The 20,858-nt window shown below is 29.7% G+C and overlaps 1 protein-coding gene across 1 annotated transcript; it reads left to right on the top strand.

Annotated features, from left to right (window-relative positions):
• Positions 1 to 386: 386 nt before the first annotated feature.
• LOC113393350 (basic helix-loop-helix neural transcription factor TAP) lies at positions 387 to 1,649 on the top strand. The gene has a single exon (XM_026630196.2). The coding sequence runs from the start codon at positions 387 to 389 to the stop codon at positions 1,647 to 1,649; it is 1,263 nt and encodes a 420-aa protein (XP_026485981.2).
• The last annotated feature ends 19,209 nt before the right edge of the window (positions 1,650 to 20,858 follow it).

Genomic DNA, 20,858 nt, shown 5'->3' with positions numbered 1-20,858 from the left:
GTAGACAAATTAACTTTTTAAGCGCCCCTTACCGGAAATCACAGACCGGAAGTCGGAAGTGATAAAGTTCAACTGACTTTACCGTAACACATTGCTCACGCAAGCTTAGGGGTCACTGGAGTTGACACGAAAATTACTAAGTTAAACATATGGAACACACTTGACTACAATTATGTATATACACTAACAAAAAAAAGAAATACCAAACTTTGTGAAAACTAAACCGAACTATAAAAAATTGTTTTTAGTTTTAAAAGTCTCATTCTTTATGTTTTTCTTATACAAAACTGATTATTTGATATGATGATGATGATATTAGAAATATTATGTAATTATTTTTTTTAACTCTATTGATACGCTTATCCTCTTGTTGCAGATTAACAACAATGTTCGGAACTGATTTTGAAGATTACTGCGATTTCAATGACAGTATCTGCAGTAACGATTCTGGTTTTGAAAAATCACATACAGACTCATTGGCCACGCCTATTTCTGTTACGAGTACTCCGATAAAACATGATACAATAGATTTAGGAATTTCTATGACACCAAATAAAGAAAGTCATGTACGAAGAAAGCTGTTTACCGATGAATATACCTATCGTTTTCCTACACCGGTTGAAGATGTCAAGGTATTCGAAGACTTTCAACCACTGAACAACACGTCTACACCAGTAAAACTGAAAGATAAGAAACCTAAAGATCCAAATAAACCAAAACGAAAATACGCTAATGGCAAAAATAGAGTATCAAGATGTAAAAGTCCTACACAGATCTTAAGAATAAAAAAAAATAGAAGAATGAAAGCCAATGATCGAGAGAGAAATAGGATGCACATGTTAAATGAAGCTCTAGATCGGCTTAGATATGTTCTACCCACTTTTCCTGAAGATACGAAGCTGACGAAAATAGAAACACTGCGATTTGCACACAACTACATTTTCGCTTTAAGCCAAACCTTAGAGTCATTGGATAACATAAATTCTGGACAATTGCCAGTCGAAGAAGTAAGTTTCAATTATGAGAAGTTAGAAAACTATCCTATAGCTGAGAAAGTAAACAAAGACGCATTCCGAGACATTTTTGTTCCCAACAAAAGTGACGAAAGTAGTGGAGATGGATACAGAAGTTTCCAAGGATTTAGCAAACCTTTTGCAAATGGATCGAATTTCCTTCAAACTCCCGAAGGTGTGCTTATAAATGTTGGTAATGTTACCGTCTCTGTAAACAATAAAGGCGGTAATTGTATAACGTCAACCACTGGAACTGGATTTTTTACACATCCTGCAAGTTTTGGAGATGATATGTTTCAAAAAAATTGTTACAATGAAACTTATACCGCTAACAGCTATAACAATTTTGATTCCACGGTACAAAATTCAATTCAAAGTTCTAAAGAATATTTCAACCAGAAAAATTACGAGCTATTTAAAAATGCTTTTGAAACTGCTAAAAATAGAAGGAGTACTAACACTAGTGAATATACATGTAACTACAGTCCCATTTCTAACCACAACTACAGTTACAACGACAAATATAATTACGGAAATGAGGCATTTTATTCCCAAAGTAATTTGTATTACAACGACCAAAGATACGTTGGTAGAGATTTTTATAGAAGCCCTAGTGTTGTGAACGCGCAAACTTAATAAATATATTTTTATAAAGACCTATTTTTGTAAAAAAAAAAAGCTAGTCATTTAGAAAAAAGAAAAGTATGTTTACCAAATATATTAAAATAAGACAATAAAGAATTGTGCCCTTGAGATAATTTACCAAATTTTATAATATCTAGTCATATCGAATTGTAAAAATATATTTTTTTATTTTTGTATTTTTTGTTATTATTTAAAACCTGTTCCCCTTTCAGAATGATAATACTCAAAAAGGAGACGATTTAACTTTTTTGTTACTAAGTATTATAGATAATATCTTAATTAAACACTAACATTTATTATTGGATTTTATACTCTGTCCACCGTTTTTAAAACATATATTCTCATACATATTTTTTGTCGTTGTTACAAAAACTAAAATAACAATCTCAACCATTATTAATAATTATTAATAAAACGAACAAGTTTTAACAAATACAGTAGTAAGCGTTATGCAAATTTGAAATTTTACGAATCTATAAAATATTTTAAAATAATTGAATAGGTAGCTATTATTATGATAGGTGTATCGTATATTTTAGCTAAGTTTCCGCATTTAAAAACATTGACTCTTATCCAAAGATTAGCACCTAAAAGGTTTTTCATTATATAATTCTTCAAATATTAAATTTGACGACGAGTTTAAAGATAAAGCAGAAATCGAAGCCATTGAAAACAAAAACATTATTAATAATATCATGGTCTCGTTTCTGATAACAAATAACAGAGAAAGAGAATTCGCACTTGATTTACTAACAAATAATAATACAAGGAAAAATCATGAATATAAATCAAATTGGAACAATGGTTGTTAAAGAGCGAATAGTTGTGAATGCTTTGCGCACCCCTGTGCAAGTGCATTGTTCACATTCAACATCAAATACCATTTTATAAACAAAATTTGCCACGCAATCTTCGACTCTTTATTAAGGCAATAGAGACCTACACAACTACAATATTTCAGTTGTAAATTCAGTATAGGGGCACCCGTTTTTGGTTCGTGTTACGAAATTTAATGTTTGCTTTAGAAATTCGTTACGGTCTATTTTGTTGGATCAGGATTTGCTTTTATCGGTAGATGTTTGAATTATATTGTTATTGGGATCATTGAATGTATGTAGTTCCCGTTATAATGCTATAAATTATAAAGACGAAGGAGATAATACTTTCAAATGGAATAATACTAAGTAACGTATATCAATCGACAATTGTCCGGTGGCGTTATAATGTCCTTGGTGATGATGTCCTCATGACCGAATTCAGCATCGTTGGTCATTCTCAAATTAGCAATTTGTACAGTAGATATTATAGTGTATAAGATTAACCGCAAACGAAGAAGCTCTCTATTCCCTGACTATAATAATCTGATAAGACAGCAAATCCAATACGTCCAGAAAGAGAATGGGTGTAGTGCCAACGACTTTACGTATTTTTCGAGAAACGCGGCCGTAAACACTGGTAATGGTCCAAGCTTTTCTCTCCACTTATAAACTTCGATCATCTTACTTTTGTTAGCTTAGCCCAGGACTTGTACTCAGGTCCTCGGGTCCGCCACCTTTTAAACTAATCAAGAAATGAAACAGATTCAACGCATAGTCCATTAACAATACTGATAAATGAGTACCTACCTACGATCTACCTTAGCGAATTATAATTTTGCAAAAGAAAACGGTAAATACTCATATATACATAATACATCAGTTATTACAGTAACTAGTCAGTCGCCCGCGAAACTTCGTGTTTATTCAACAGATTTTGAGGAATTTCGAAACCTATGACCGGTTTTGTTTTGATTTAATTTCATTTTAAACTGACGACGTCTGTTCGCACGTTTTTTTTTATACAGCCATAGCGCTGTTCTCTAGCCGGCCAGTAACTTTTTTCCACTCTATCAAATTAATTATTTGTTAAATCGTAACTATTTAGTAAATTGCAATCAAGAAGGGCGATTGAACCAAACAACAAGAGATATAACATCGTAGTGCTACCCAATGCTGTTGGCAAATTGAAATGTTTCTTACAGCGCCAATAACTATGGGCGATGGTCACTATTTACCATAATTTATACATATATATAAATAAAAATAGATAAACAGCCTTTAGAGAAATTTAAACTATCATTTTATTTAAATTAGAAATAGGATGATATATATATTATTATATATCTAATAGACAAATAAATTATTTAAACAAACCGTGTAATTAATTATTTATCAAACAAATCTACATTTTCGATATGGGTCTCCGTTTTAGTTATTGATTTTTACAAATCTATAAATAACAGGAAATCAACATCCGTTTATAGTTGCAATTTACGCCGCATGTCTCTTTCTAAAATATGATAAAAAATTATGAGTTTGTGTGTTACCATTTTTTTAAATTTAAATATAAATAAATAAGAATATTTATCTTTGCATATTAATCGCGTTTCTTTCTTTATAATGTGATGATGATTTGGTTGAAGACAACTTAATAGATATAGCATAGTATGCAATAGTAACATAGTAGAAAATTATCGGACCAAGCGCTTTTGAAGTAACCGCTGCCAAAACTATGATAGATAGTAGTAATAGTAACAGCCTGTTAATGTCCCACTACTGGGATAAGACCTTCTCCACCTTTGAGGACAAGGTTTAGAGTTTATTCAAATACGATGCTTCAACGCTGGTCGGCTGCAGAACTTCACGGAAATTAGACTCATGAAGGTCTCTTCACAATGTTTTCCGACACCAACGAGCCCGGGGTGATTTATAATGTCAATTTGAACACGTGATAATTCAGTGGTGGTTGCCTCGATTTGAACCCACAATCATCGATTAAGTTGCTCTCGGTCTAACATCATCTTGTCTCTGGCTCATCTCTCTGATAGAAATAAACATTTTATGTGTTGATAATTTTTAATCAACCGACCTATTGTATTTCTAGTTTTCTCTAAAGTATTAATCCTTATGAAAATAAATAGCAAATCAACTTTAAGCGTTTTGCGAAGATAAATGTTGTCCTTTAACTATTCAAATCAAACCAGTAGTTTTAAAATACAAAAAACATATTTTTCAAATAATAAAAACGAAATGTAGGAAAATTCTAAATGATTATTATTGATAATATTAATAACAATCAAAACTTATATCAGTGATTTTATGTTATGGTTATGGCTTTCAAAGCCCGGTAAATTAGTAGCCGAATATTTAACGTCATATTTAACCACCCCACCACAAACTATGTCCCCATACAGCCACTAATCCTGCATTTCGCGTAAAATCCATTTGTTCCCCTCAGATTAAGTTGATACCCTGTAAATATTCATTGCAAATGTGGCGGTTTTGTCGCAAAAAAAGCAATTAATTCAGTTTAACGTATCCTAAAATGTCTGATAAGTTATTTTTCGTAATACCTTTTTACTTGAAAGCTGAAACAGATAATGAAAATATTGTAGTTGATATCAGCATTATTAATGTTATTCAAATACGCCGTTATTTTCTACTATACTATATAGTAGTTATTTAAAAGTTTAGTTTTTATCGTCATTATCGTCAAACAAAGTAATTTATAAAGTCATGGAAATTTATCTTTATATTTATTAAAAAATAAATGGTAGAAACGTAATGAACATATTTTATTATTAACTTAAAATCGTTCAATGTTTAAAATTATGCTTTTTTGTTGTAATGTACCTTTGAAATTGTTTAAAGAACCCAGTCAAACAAGACCACATGTTTGATATCGTATGTCCATCACTGGCTCCAGGCTAATTGCTTACAAGTTTGTCTGTGTACACTTATTTAAAATTCCCGGGCGGCCCCGCGGGCAACGAGTAGTATTTGTATAGCTAAGCCAATATTAGTTTGTTTATTTTTAACTTTTTATGAGGGTTGTTTTATTATTGTGTAGTTTTATATGATAATTGTGTTGTCAAATTCAAATATACCTGATTTGTATTTTAATATAAAATATATTAATATTAATGAAAACATGTAATAACATTGCAGCGAATCGTGTATCGAATATGTCTGTGGTGCTTATTTGAAAAAGCTTATGTAGCTACTTGGTCAAAATGTAATATGACATTATTATATTTTAGCAGAAAAAAACAACTTTATTTTAATTTACCCAAATATTTCCTTGTTTTCATGTTCCATGTTTCATTTCAGTTTTCATGTTATATTATAAATAGCAATGGTAATGATACCGCACAAAACGTTATTGGAAAAACGTCAGTTAAAATAGATTAGTTGTAGTTATTTTAATTTGCCACTGATTTACAATGAAAAAAGAAAATCAATCATATATAATCACACAACGACCCTTAAAGCTATGAATAAAGAGCCACTCTCTAATCCAGAAGATGAATCGACGTCACCGCAAATGATTGTACCAGCTGACGAATTTATATCGATTTTATTGAAATTAAACATTTAATTGTGATGTCAATACTAAATTATATTATTAGGTATATTTATAATTGGTGATTATTCAACGAAATACAGTATTATAATAAAAAAATAACGATATACGTTTGCGTATGTGCGTTGTGCTATCGTGTATTAAAATATCCTATAACCTTCTCCTCAGAGCCTCAGCCCAGCAGTGGAATATTTACAGGCTGTTATATTATGTTCTTATTAGTGTTATAGCATTAGAATATGGGTTATTTATTATTAATTAATAAAATTGTTGTACTTATGGCCGTTTTCGGCGATGTCATTGTAATTAATTTAGAGCCAAAACGAATGATCAGTACCTCTAAATCAAACTCGACCTAAAGTATTTAAATATATTTATTTATTAGTTATTATTTAAATATCATGATAGCCAGCGGCGGCCTTACCCATTGCGAGGCTCCGGGCGGTAGGTCTTTGCGAGGCCCCCCGTCCTCGGTGAAAAGTATGTATGTTATTCGAAAGTAGGTCTGGTTGTTTGGTTGGTATTTGTTATGTTTGACAAGTGATGGTAAAGTTATACAAATAAATAAAATTTGTGTAATTTTAAAATATTTTACATCGAAATAAGTACAAAATTAACATATAAAGAAATTATAATTTTTTAAATCGATGTTATTGGCGTCTGCCTTAGACCAAAATCTTTAATTAAAGCATGGGCCGAGAACTATGCGATTAAAAAACCGATCTTCAAGTGTTTCGAGGCGCGATATATTATGTTCTGAATAAATGAATTATTTTAATTTACTATTATTTTATAACCTTAATAAATATTTAGGGATCAAAAACATAAGTTTTAAATAAAAAATATATTTCAGTTTTGCTTGGATTATTGCGCGAGGCCTCTGCAAGATCGAGGCCCCGGGCGATTGCCCCGTTCGCCACCCCCTAAGGCCGCCGCTGATGATAGCCTTAAGTGATTACACAATTTTGGTGAAGATAAGAAAATTTAACGCAATAACAGGGGATTATTCTAGTACTAACTTATAACCGTTATGCTACATTCTTCGACAATATCTCGTAAAAGTAAACCTCAGCTTAATCATTCTACTTATTATGATCTCCATTATATTTTAATCCAACTTCGACCGAACAGGATTTGGATCTTTGTGTTTGTAAAATTAGAAAACAACCGAACAGCAACGATTACGTTTCGACATGATTGCGATAGTCAGAATTTGTTAGTAAAAAATACCTGGGCAGGTAGACCAATCATAGCAAAAACCTGTTTTGAAAAATTAAAAATTATAAACCAGCCACACATACATATGTGGTTTTGCATTAATTAAGAGCGTTTGAAGGTTCAAGGGTATTTCTTATATAACATAACAATATATAAAGTTAATAAATACAATAAATATAAAAGTGATTATCATACCTAACTGTATACATCTACTATATCTATATATATCTCTGCTAAACTGACAATTTGTTTTGTGACATACACCAGTACTTCGAGCCAATATAACAAATGCTTATCAATAAAATTGAAGGGTGCAGGTTTTGTATAATTGAACGCACTAATCTTAGAATAAAGCAGTTTGTTTTGAGTAACTCTTTTTATGTGAGGCAATCCGCTTATTGGCTATATAAATTCTACTACTTTAAGAAGCGAAAAAAATAAAAATCGGGCAAACTACACGAAGTGGGTAACGGGAAACATGCGTTTATGTAATCTTCTATCTATATCTATAAAAAGACCGCGTTGCATTATATTCAGTGTGTTTTTGGCTAAACATTTTCACACATTATAATTCAACGTATAACGAAGCCAGAACAATGTGTACACGAGTATCTTAGTTTAGTATAAAGGCGGTGGCATGATGGCTATCTACAAAATTTACCTGCTTTTTAGGCACTCGTCGTGTGATTAAAGGAGGATAGTATGAATAATTCAAATGAAATAACAATAACTAATTCATCTCGTGCTCAGCAGTGAAGGAAAACATCGTGAGGAAACCAACGTGTCTAATTTCAACGAAATTCTGTCACATGTGTATCCCACAACCCGAATTATAGCCTCGTGGTGAAATATACCTCAAACCTTCTCCACGTCGGGCGAGGAGTCCTTAGCCCAGCAGTGGGAAATTTACAGGCTGTTAATGTTATAGTATGTAATATTTTAGGGTTTTTATTACATAAATAAATTATATCTTAAATAGTTTAAATACATACATTGACTAATTAATGTATTAAACTATTGGGGTAAGTTTTTCTAAAGTTATAGAAACATTTGGCACACTAACTGCCCTGATACTTGAAGTTGATTGAAAACCGGCCTTGCTTTGTATATTTGTTTGTAAAGATAATAGCTGACGTCATTGAAGTTGAGTACGCATCTGCAGTAAGTGGAGCGTGGGTCGAGTGGGCAACCCGTAACATGTTGATGTTGCGTTTGCCCACTTGTTTACTTTACGAATAGTGGTCCTGTACTGTGTCGATATTATGATATATGCTAATAACTCCCTCGGATTTCAAAGTATTCTGCAAAGGCAACATATTCGAAAACAAATTATGTTTTTTTTACATATATAAATATTTAATATGCGTTAAAATTCTTCGCTTGATTTTCATGACCTTTCATACTACACAGTACGCAACCATGAGCTCTCGCACTCATTTCGCTCTTTACAATTTCAATGCAACAATTTCGAAAAATTCAAATTTTATATAGAAGCTTTTATTATCGTTACATTTGTTAATTTTATTACTAATTTTATACGGTACTTTAGAAAACTTTGCTCTAGAATATTATTACTCGAACAATTGGCATATATTTCTTCTTCCTCCGAAAATTAAGCAATAAAATTAACGACGGCTTCGAATTAATTAGATATAGTTAAATAAAATTATTTCATTTAGTACGCAAATGTAAATTTTTGTCAATAACATTATGATAGCCCATATTAACTTGCTTCAATACAAAAAAAACAGTTGTACCAAAATCGCGACAGATACCACAACAATAACCAACACACAGACCATACCGTGCTACCAACACGTGTCTCCAATTCAAATTACAAATAAACCAGAAGTAATTTACTAAGTAACACTTATTTAGTTGGGAAATTGATATCTTTATGAACTTCCACACAAGTGTAAACACGCGGCCGACACACGCGAGACACGCGCCTCCGATTAATACCCGCTGGTGTGGTGATAATCATTTTGAACGAAGATTTGTTACTAATTTAATAATAAAACACTCGTAACAAGTGTGTATGACGCCTGCTTTTAATTATTTTTTTCATCATTTCTGTGTCACCCGCAATTCAAAATGAGACTTATTTTTTTAAATAATTCATTGAAAAAACGCTTTATTATCTGCGTACGAATGGAAACATCGTTTGTCGAAATACTGATTAGTACTCATAGTTATTTTTTTAACACTACTAATAGTTACAGTGCAACAGCTCTATATAACTTGCCTCATTGAAACTTTTCTGCAAAATTTCAAGAGCACCAATAATATAGACCTAAAATATGAGAGCAAAATTGATTTAATTAATACTCGTAATGTAATTAGTATGTATTATATATAACGAAGGGTTGGGTATTAATTCGTTATCAGACATATTTATTTCCAAAAATATAAGTCTCGTCATTTTTGTTCGTATCTTTTCTAATCTTCCATCAACTCTGACACTTTTCGATTTCTTCCTTTTTAACTTAATACTGACGTTGTCAGCTTGTACAATAAAAAATAAAATAAATTGTAAATAAACTTTTTGATGCTTCGACATATATATTATTATTAATTGATTTAGGATTATATATTACAATTATTAGTGTCTAATTATGTAAATTAGATTAACGAAGCAGTCTTATAGTCTATATATATAATAATATAATAATATAATAATGCTGATGGTTTTTTTGAACGCGCTTATCCCAGGAATTACTGGTCCGATTTGAATTTTTTTTTCAGTGTTAAATAGCCCATTTATCGAGGTAGGTTATATATCTTCACGCTACAACAAATAAGAACACTACAATCAATGATAACTATTTCAAAAACGGAGGAAATGTATTCCTTTTAGAGCTTTATTTGCGTGCGCTGCGTAAACGGTTAAAGTTTCGCAAAAATCATGAATGACAGGATCTTTAATATAGTGAGCGAGCGTTGTCGGGACGAGCAGCTAGTTATATATATATATTCTAAATAAGTATATACCTTTACCTATACATGACAATCCTAAATTATTGCTTTGTATTGAATATCTAGTCGAGGCAGGAAACTAGACAATAATATAGCATGGTGTGGCAGAACAATAGGGTTAATAAGGAGAAAATAGTTTCACAGTGGTCACGTGTGGGACACGCGCCGCGGCATTTGGTCGAGAGTACAAATGCTCATTCGATTTTATAAACAATAAATAAACCACTTAATAACATAATATACATATATTTTAAATCGATTCGTTTTAATTCGTTCGTTCGTTTTTGTTTACAATCAAAAGATTCACCTAAAATCAAAAGATTGAAAAGATTAGAATTCAAATTCAAAAAATATTTTTGAATTTGAATTCTGTGTGAAGTCTGTTGAAGTGTCATTTTAAGTGTGAATCTAATTTTAAAAATGTGCGTCATAAGAAAGTATAGACGACCTAATTTGTATGTTACAGGATTTTTTTAATTAGCTCCCATGACTGAATAGTTGAAAGAAAATTTAATTATCATTAAATGGACATGTAATGATGAGGGATGAATGAGTCCATATAAGATAGTTTAAAAAAAATCCTCGTGTCGACTCCACCCAATCGTCCAACAATCCAGGTGTTTGTCCAACCCTCAAGGTGTGATGAGGTAGTAGCTGCATGTTTGACGGTGGTGACTCAAAACGTACTCAAATCGAAACAAATTGAATATGGTTGGAAACGTATCAATGGTCAGTCTGTTTTGATCCAACATGAGTTGGGACACATTGAAATCATATTGGCAAGTCTGTCAAGACGACCGTGTGCCGGCCGTGCCGTGGGCGCCCCAGCCCATCAGATTATAAAACAAAAGGAAAAAACCTTAAAGTGAAGCAACAGAAGTGAATACAAAATCATGAACGACTACTAATTGCCGGTGAATAAAGACCGGATTAATTATTATAGATCAACTGTCATGTAAGATCGTCAGTGCAAGGGAGGGACCTAGGATATGATTAAATTAATAGTGATTAATGAATGATACAATACACTGTCGCCACATATTTTTAATTAAAACAGTTTTTTTTAAGTATAAACCAATTGCGAATATGTAGCTATACATAACATAGATTATCACATAAAAAATAGAAAACAAATCTTATTTTTTTAAATCCAGAAATCTTTATATCATTATCTAAATAAGAAAAATGTATAAAATATACTGCAATAATTGTTAATAAATGTTATTTTTATTTCTAAACTGCTAAAATTGTTTAGTTCTCACGAAATAAAAATAACATTTCGCACGGTACTAGAAGAACGTATAAAATACGCTTATAAATACTAAACATAAAAAATCTTTAAGCATATCATTGGCAATCATGTTTTAATACCCTACTAATTGTTATGATATCCCACTTGAAGTAGCGCGTGTCATTTTTAATACTGGTGTCGCGCATGCGGATCCTTCAACTGTCACTACAATGCACAGATAGTTAAGTACAATATTGTTAAATAGTACGATTATAACATTCCCACGACATTATATTAAAAGCGAACACAACAAAAGTAAATAAAGTATTTCAAGTAAATAAATTAAATTATTGTAATAAAAATAGCGTGCGGAACTTGATAATGATGCAACAAAACCAAGCGAAGGCATATTCCCACGAATGCAGAAACAGACTTGTCTTGTCTTTGGTACGAAACGACGCGTATTTTGTTAATACGTCAAAAGAACTGAATTTACATTCGATTTTGTTGCTTCACTATTATGTTTCGTGCACTCCATCTGCATTTTATTTTATAACCTAAAACAATACCCATCTGTATCAGTTGAGCTGCCTCAAATATAATCACTCCTTATGGCTGCTATTCTTACAATGGTCGCAAGTTTAAACAACGATATTCGTCCAAATTCATTTATTACCACTATTTTCACATTTACTTTAACCACTAATCCGTGTTTCACAATACATATCGTATTATCCAAATCTCGTCTAATTATTAAAAATTTAATTATTAACTATTTAAAAATAATTAGAATTATAACAAAACCGGCAGTGTTTCTTGACATTTTTTTTCTTACCGGCCAGTATCAGACCTTCGGCCAGTATTAATCGTGAAGAAAATATTACATTACAACATATTCTAAAAATAGTCAATCGACATATGATTAATTAAATTATTCTAATAAATTAACAAACAATTTAAAAAAAATAACTCTAACACTATTATCGAATGTGAAAATTATGTTTATTCTACCCGTAACACAATATGGCAAGACGCAAAATTCGTTTTTACTCAACAAGACCCGATAAAGTATACTAAAGGTATAAGAATACATTGGCACCAGTGTATTTTTAAAATATTTTTTATCGGTATGGGTATTAAAGGAAAATGCTATTTAATTATCGTGGTAACGAAAAAGCCAAATCAATAATCTGGAAGGCTTCAAGGTTTTGCAAGCGGTGCTATGATATTTATTTTATGCATCCAAAGAATTGAATTTAAAGCGTTTATTCAAAAGTTTTTTTTAGGAATTTCGTAACCGATGACAGGTTTTGTTTTGATTTCATTTGAAAATGATGAAACCTTTTGTAAATGATTTTTTTGTTTAATATCAAATACATATATAATACATTAGCTCAGTTAGAATTGGAATATGTCGAAAACAATTTAATATGAAATGGTCACATTTGATATGAGAATATTAATAACAATAATATGGCTTTATTAAAATAATATTAATTATAATATTAATAATATTATATTTATTATATTAATAAATGTGACAACATTATGTATTACGAAAAGAAAGACGTTATAAACAAACTAGTAAGTATAAATTTTGTTTATTAATAAAATAAAATTGGGCGTAGTTGTCGCTGTCATATATTTGACGGCTTAATATATTTGTTTCGCTTATGATACCATTTGGCTTCTGAAACCAATAATTACATTTTAATAAACGTTAAATAAGCAAATAAACACACCAAACTCTCGCCTACGCGTGACCAATTCTCAATGTTACGGAGATTTCACGTATATCAGGAAAATAATTGGTTGTATGTTATTGGTTTTTAAATACATATTATTTATCTATGTTACAATTATACTACCTTCTTTAATATGAAAAAATAAATTTAGCTTTTTTTAAATAGATATATGTATGTGCAAAATGCTAGTCATCTCTTTGTCATAAAACTATAAAACTATGACAATCTATGGTTTCAAAACGGATATACAGTATGTTTTTAAATAACGTTGTCCTTTCTGTGGATATATTATACCAATTTTTATGGCGATAGGTTCAGCGGTATACATAGAAGTTAAACTGCTGCAGCACCATCTGGCGGACAGTTGCAGTAAAGTGAATTGCATAAAAACCTTCTTTATGAAGAAAGACGTATTTATATGTACTATTTTTATGAGAATTGGGAAATCTAATGGTGTCGAAAACTATAAGTTATTAATCCTAATCCGATTTATGACCATCCAATTTATCCAAGTAAGAAATATAACGTGAGCTGTAGATACAACAATATTAGCAAAAAGAAAGAAAAAAATAGTTCCTATTTCTTATTAGAACTCTTTGCTTTTATTATAATTCACACGAAAAACTCCTTGGGTTTGGAAATCAATTACCCTGTTATTTTAAATATACTTTAATTTCTTTTATTTTCGTTAGGACAGTGTGCCTGTATTCTTGTTAGTTTTCAAAGGTGACTAGAATGAAGTGTTTAAGCTATTATATTTACCCTCTTTCTGGTACACATTGACCGATTGCAGCGGTGTCAAACCGTTTACCCTTATCGCTGTAACACAGCTCCCATCTGTCGTAGCTTTGAGAACAATGCATCCATTCATGCACTGAATTTTTTTTTATCAAAAAAATGCATTTCTAACCAAAAAACACGATATTCATAATAAAACGGGGTGTCGGTTTTAAGTTGCGTACAGTTTATACGAAAATCGTATAAAATTTAATACCTATTCATATGAATATTTATGAAGATACTGGCTTTGTCCTTCGAACTGTGTAATAATAATAAAATAAAATAAGCGTTTAATATATATTTAAAATTTAGTAAACATTTTATTCTATACGAAATCTAATCTATTAAATGAGAAGAAGATTTTAGTAATATCATATTTAAAACCTACTAAAACAACAGCGTGTCAGAGAAGGTTTTATTACGTATTATTATTATATAATTTCATTTCTACTTTAAATTTAGACTAATAACGTGAAAAGCGTATATTTCTTATTCTCGATCTTAATAAAATAATGGAATTAAATATCGATGTAGTAACTTTGTTTTATTTAAATGTTGTTTCTATTTAAATTGTGATTTGTTATACAATACAGTTTTAGTATGGACCAAATTTTCAACCAGATCTTAAACCATTTCCACAGCTGATTAAGCTAAAATTTTACACAAAACGTCTGTGTCTGTTATACCATCTCGTATAGTTATCGTGCTTAAATATCGTATTTTTTTTCAAATACGACACCAACTAAAATTTGTATTAAATAACATTCATCTTTTATATAATAATCATTTATATTTACTTTAGTATAATTGATACATATCATTTGTATTATGTATGTATTTATGTGTCGTATTTATTTGTATTATATATTTTTGGTTTTTAATGTGTTGTTAAATATATAATATAATTGTCCTTTATCCAAAGGTTGTCTGAAATATGTAGCCGTTCTTATAAATATGGTTATCGCTAGCCTATTGTTCATGGTATTTATTTTTATTTTAGTATTTTATTTTATTCATTATTCGTTTACAATAAAGCATAATATTTAATTTTCGTAAAATAAAGAATATAAAATAAAAATTACGAAATCATTTTATATTTTACATTAAATAATCAAAAGATATATTTAAACATCTTATCTGTTCAAATAACAACCAAAACGGCTTCAATACAAAGAGCAAAGCTTGGGTTTATTATATCCGTCAAAATCGGCAATAAAATAAAGTCAACATTTGTTCGCGAACATACATCGGAGGCACCTGGCTCGTTCATTTAAGTCCCCACAGCCCCCACCCTCAGCCCCTAGCCCTAACGGCCCTCAAGATTTAATTACTGTCCTTTATAGTTACCGACTTTTGCTACTGTATATTTCTATTATTTGTTTCTTCAATCTAGTTATGAAATCACTTTTTAATCCCTTTCGGATTTATTAATTAATTTAAGAAATAATTTATTTTTATTCTATATCAGAAATAACCATATTCTTAAATATTTTAATTTTGAGAATTTATTATTTTATTAAAAAATAACTACAACAAATTCTCAACTCACTTCAAGTTCAAGGACTTACAATGATAGGTGTTTTTAAATTGTGTTTCCTCTATATATTATTATTATGGAATGGTAATTATTTATGTTAGTTACAGTCTTTATCACTTTTTAGTATTTCACGATCGTGATACAGAATAGATCTACAGGTTGTTGTCTTATGACGACGAAAAAAATTAAGGTTAAACTTTTGTGAACTTTTAGTATAGGTATATTGTATCTTAAATATAAAATCAATATTAGTTTTTATTTTGGTGAAGTTAAATGATAATTTGTTTTTTATTTATGCTACACAAGATTCTAACTTTTTAGTGTTAACTTAAAACTACTGGGTCGCCCACGAAACTTCGCGTTTATTAAACAGATTTTTTAGGATTTTCGAAAAATATGAGAAGTTTTATTTTGATTTCGTTTCATTGTAAACTGCAAATCGCTCGTCTATATTCGGCGCGAAAATGTTGTAATCTTTTTAAATTAAATGGACTACCTAATTTTATCCAGGAATTCGTTCCAGCGCGGATGGGTTGCGGATGTAACTTTTAAAAATACTTAGGAATTTTTCTTATTTTTCACATCAAACCTTTCACGTCAGCAACAAAAAAATAATATTTACTTATTTCGATATAAACGTGTTCATAATGTCTCGTTGTGTTTAAACATCTTCCCCACTAATTACACATTATTTAAAGTTATTAAACATTTTTTTATTAAATCACTAAACAAAGAACAACGTTATGTCGTAGTAAGTTCGCGCGTTTTTCATTTGTTTTTTTTTTTATCCAGCCATAGAGCGCTGTTCTCTAACAGGCCAGTAACTTTTTTCCGCTCTCTAAAATTTACTCTATGTTAAATCTTATAAAATAATGTTTTCTTAAAATAAATATAAATATATGAATGAATGTACAAATACAAATACATATCTATGCTATACACAGAACCTGTCGCAGTCAAATACTTAAATTAGCCTTTTATGCCAAGTCATTTTACTAAATGCCGTCGTTCAATCAGCGGACAGCATGACATCAGCCAATACATCTTCCGTTCATAGAATAGGGCAATTTGCGTTCGAATCTCCTTCAATTGCAAATATTTATGTATAAATAATATTATTATTTTTTACATTTACTAGATATTTTGCAGGATTTTTGTCAAACTTATGACATTATAATTAAACTCATTGCATTAAACCAATTTCAGTGAAATTGTAAGTAAACACGCTTAATCTAAAATACACAAACAGATAAAAAAAAATTAAATAACAATAGAAATCAGATTTCTAGTTCAATTAATACATTTATTTTATAACGATTATTAATTAATTTATGAGAATGAATGAGAAATTTGAAAACTATAAGAATTGGTTTGTGTCGTAACTATATTGTTGAGAAAAGATGAAAGTTTACATGGCTTAAAAATTCAAGTTAAGATAATTTTAACAAGTTCATATAACCTATACCAATCGAAGTAGGAGTAAAGATAAACAAATCTTAGATTTACATACTTCATTCTATTTGCTAATAACTCAGCTATATTGTGCGCTATTAAGAGTTTATGATTAATATATCTTTATTTACAATACAACACTATTACACTGAACCAGTTATATCCACTTTAATTTTACTTCCAGAATTCTGATAACAAATCCGTCGACGTTCTCTCGACCAATGATATCGTGTCAATTTGCGGTTAAATGTTTTTTATTCGGTTTTTTCCTCTTATGATTGGAATTGAATATAAAATGCAGTTTGCATTCCTTACTTCATTGAGAAATTTAGAAGGAGTTCATAGAGATACAGACTGACACAGAAAGTTGTTTTATACTAATTATGGGATATATTTTAATTGGATAATGATAATTATTAATAATTATCCAATTAAATCTATATCTTTAATATTTATTTATTATTTTATATATCTTAAAATTTTTCATCGTACTCGTGTTTTAACGGACTAAATATAACAAAAACGGATTATTGTTGAGCAACTATATTAGTTAGACATACATCCTCGCAGACTTCTTTGTAGATATTACAACAATATTTTACATATCAACAATACTTTTTGCAGCGCACGCCGAATAATAAACACTTTTGAAGCAAATTTGACACCTTGTGTTAAAGTGTTCTATTCTCGTAGGATTTTTTTTTTATTAAAATAAACTAACCTTTTTTTATTCGGAATAACGTAGCTTTCCATAATTGAAAGATTTTTTAAAATTGATTGAGTAGTTTTTGTGTTTATCCTTACCAAACAATTCAAGAAACAATGAAATATTTCCTTTTTATAATATTTATAATAATATTATAGAGAAACAAAACACTGTGCTTAAATTATTAAGTAAATATAAATGAATACAGATTATCAACATACAATGTATTACTATAATGGATAAGAATTATTGACGTGTAAAATTTTACATATCTTCATGTTGAGGTCCTTTGTGTTCGATTCTATTGTTTGTCTAAGCAAATATATCATGTATGTGTGTAAAACAGTAATCAACAAGTTTTAAATCCATAACGTGACATTTATAGTATTAAGGAAACGTCTATAAACAATGTTCTATGGACTTATACTATTGCCTTATTCTTATTTAAAAAGCTAAAAGTAATGATAAAATGGTTTCAAAATATAACGCAAAATTTACAAAGCATTTTAAATGTCAAATGACATAAATTACAAATCAATTATTCCATCATGATTTTTTTTATATATAAACTTACTACCATTTACTATTTTATTCTAAGTAAATTGTCTCAAATTACCCAACTACCCCACGATGCTTTGAGCACTTATGAATATCAAACGCACATCGTATTACGGATCCGCAGTTATCTGATCCGGATTAAACCGGTAAAAAGAGCTCATTATTCCGCCTCGTAGGACAAATAGGATTTTTTATTTTGCCCACACCTCGAGGCATTGTGGATGTCCCCGGGATAGAAAATCTATTGGACTGGAAATAAATACTTTTTTAAGTATTATGTCACATTTTTGGATGCAAAAAGTAAAATCAGTGTTTAATTTGAAATAAAAAAAAATCGCGTTGTATGCTAATAACTATTTCTTATTAACTGTTTTCCATTGTAACTGACGAAATATATTATATATAATTAATAATATTATTCGTTTGTTTTATTTTTATTATTTAGATTTTTTCTCCCTTTTAGAGGGGTAAAGCCAATTAATTAATATAAAAAATAACATATACAGCAGTATTGATACTTATATCTTTGAATATGATTATATGTTATAAAATATTATATTATTAGTATTATTTAAAATATAGTAAGAGTTTAATAAATAATAAATGTTTATGGATTACATTTTCATTAAAATATGTATTCTTGATTAAATAACTAGACATATTTATGAGTCTATTTATAAATCGATTCTTAAACTAAATAGATATATAATTTTTATAAAAAATAGAAAAAATTACCTGTACGAAGCTTGTAAAAGATATACATATATTATTGTAAATTACAATGCTTAAACAAAAAAAATTAGATATTTGAATGTCCAATCGATTGAATTATATATTATGTAATAAAAGAAACATACTTTAATTTTTATTAACAAAAAAAATTAAATACTCAATTAAAGTACTTTCCATCAGGTGATCCTACTGCTCGTTTGCAACCTCTAACATAAAAAAAAAAAGTATTTTTTAATAATAATAAGAAAAAGTTCTTTTTGTCACGGGTGTTGTTTGGTCCATTATAAATGTAAGGTAACTCTCCCTACTAGATATTATCTGGGCGCATTAGCGATAATTGTACTGATAAGCTGAGCCGTCGCCTCATATCTTAGATCTACCCTCGTGGTACGGTGACAGCTATTTGTCAAAAGCTTACTATGACAAAAATATGTAACGGTAAATATAACATATTTAAAGTTAAAATTATAAAAATATTTTTTTAAGCCCTATCCAATCCAACCGAGGGAATCGTTATAGCCGGATAAGAAAAATTAAAGTGTTAAACACATCCATCCACATTAAATTCTTGAAAATAAAATAAAACTTCCTATGAGTACTTATCATGGAGGAATAAAAAATAAAACAAAATTGACAAGTTTCGGAAAAAGTTGTCAAGCAGAAAGTTAAAACTTACATTTTTTGAACATTGAACACGCTGGTTAATGGTAATATTAGTTGTGACCTCAAATTTATATCTTATACATTTTATAATCCCAAGTAATCTGTCTTTAAGGAAAAAAGTCGATTTGTAATATAAACAAGGTAGTATAACTAAATAAAAAAACCTTCTTTAAAACACCATTACTTAAATATTTACATAATTAAGAAACTATGTAATAAATATTATTACGTTTAAAATGTATACAGTAAAAACATACCATCTATTTATGTCAATTGTAGGCTCCATATCCCTAGTTATATAACCATAGGTTCGGGGTTCTCTAAGTGTCAAAGTACATAAAGCCGTTGGTCCTGGTCATAAAATTCCACTCTTCGGTCGTGTCGAATTATCGTCCCATCGGATAATTAAAGTCGGGCAATACACTTCATTGGAAATAGCTGCTGTGATCGAAAACAGTCATCGTAAAACTTAAACATAAAAAGTATAACATCAACATTTTGCTTGATAAACAGTTACTTTAGTTAAACATTTAAGAATATACAATATTATAATATATAATTAAAATAAACGAAACCATACTAATATATCACGCATTGTCAAAGAACAAGCGTGACAAATCGATTATCGTGTCTCTGTTTGTCACACCACAATGTCACGCAATTAAATATTCAAAATACACTTCAATAAAAGGGCATGATAAAACTTTTGCATGAGAATAGTTGTTTGCGAAGATTAACAATGTTGCGTGACGCCACAAATTAGGTGTTTATTAAACTTTTGAAGTGTGTCAAATCAAGAGTTTAAAGAACAACAAAACAATATCCCAGTTCAGAAATATATATATAAAAATGTATGAGAATATGAGAACAATAACGCAGTTACCATTTTATTGAATGAACATAATCAGAGTTTATGAACGATGTCGATATAAAACGAAGTAAGTATATGACATACATACTTCACTACGTACGATATAATTTACAATCGCTCGCTCACAAAAAAGAAATCAAATTGATGATCAATTGCGGGATGTCTGCAGTGCTATGTTAAGGACTTCGTATGAAATGTTGAATTATTCGCAATATTGATGCTTGTATCCGTCAATGTTATCATTACAATAATAGTCAATGTCGCTTATCACGCTCTGGAATTTTATGATTGTGTTCTACGGTGAGTGTAGGGGTATACTCTTAAAGAACA

Source organism: Vanessa tameamea, chromosome 6 (genome assembly GCF_037043105.1).
Source record: "Vanessa tameamea isolate UH-Manoa-2023 chromosome 6, ilVanTame1 primary haplotype, whole genome shotgun sequence".
NCBI lineage: Eukaryota > Metazoa > Arthropoda > Insecta > Lepidoptera > Nymphalidae > Vanessa > Vanessa tameamea.
This window is presented reverse-complemented; position numbering and strand designations above follow the sequence as displayed.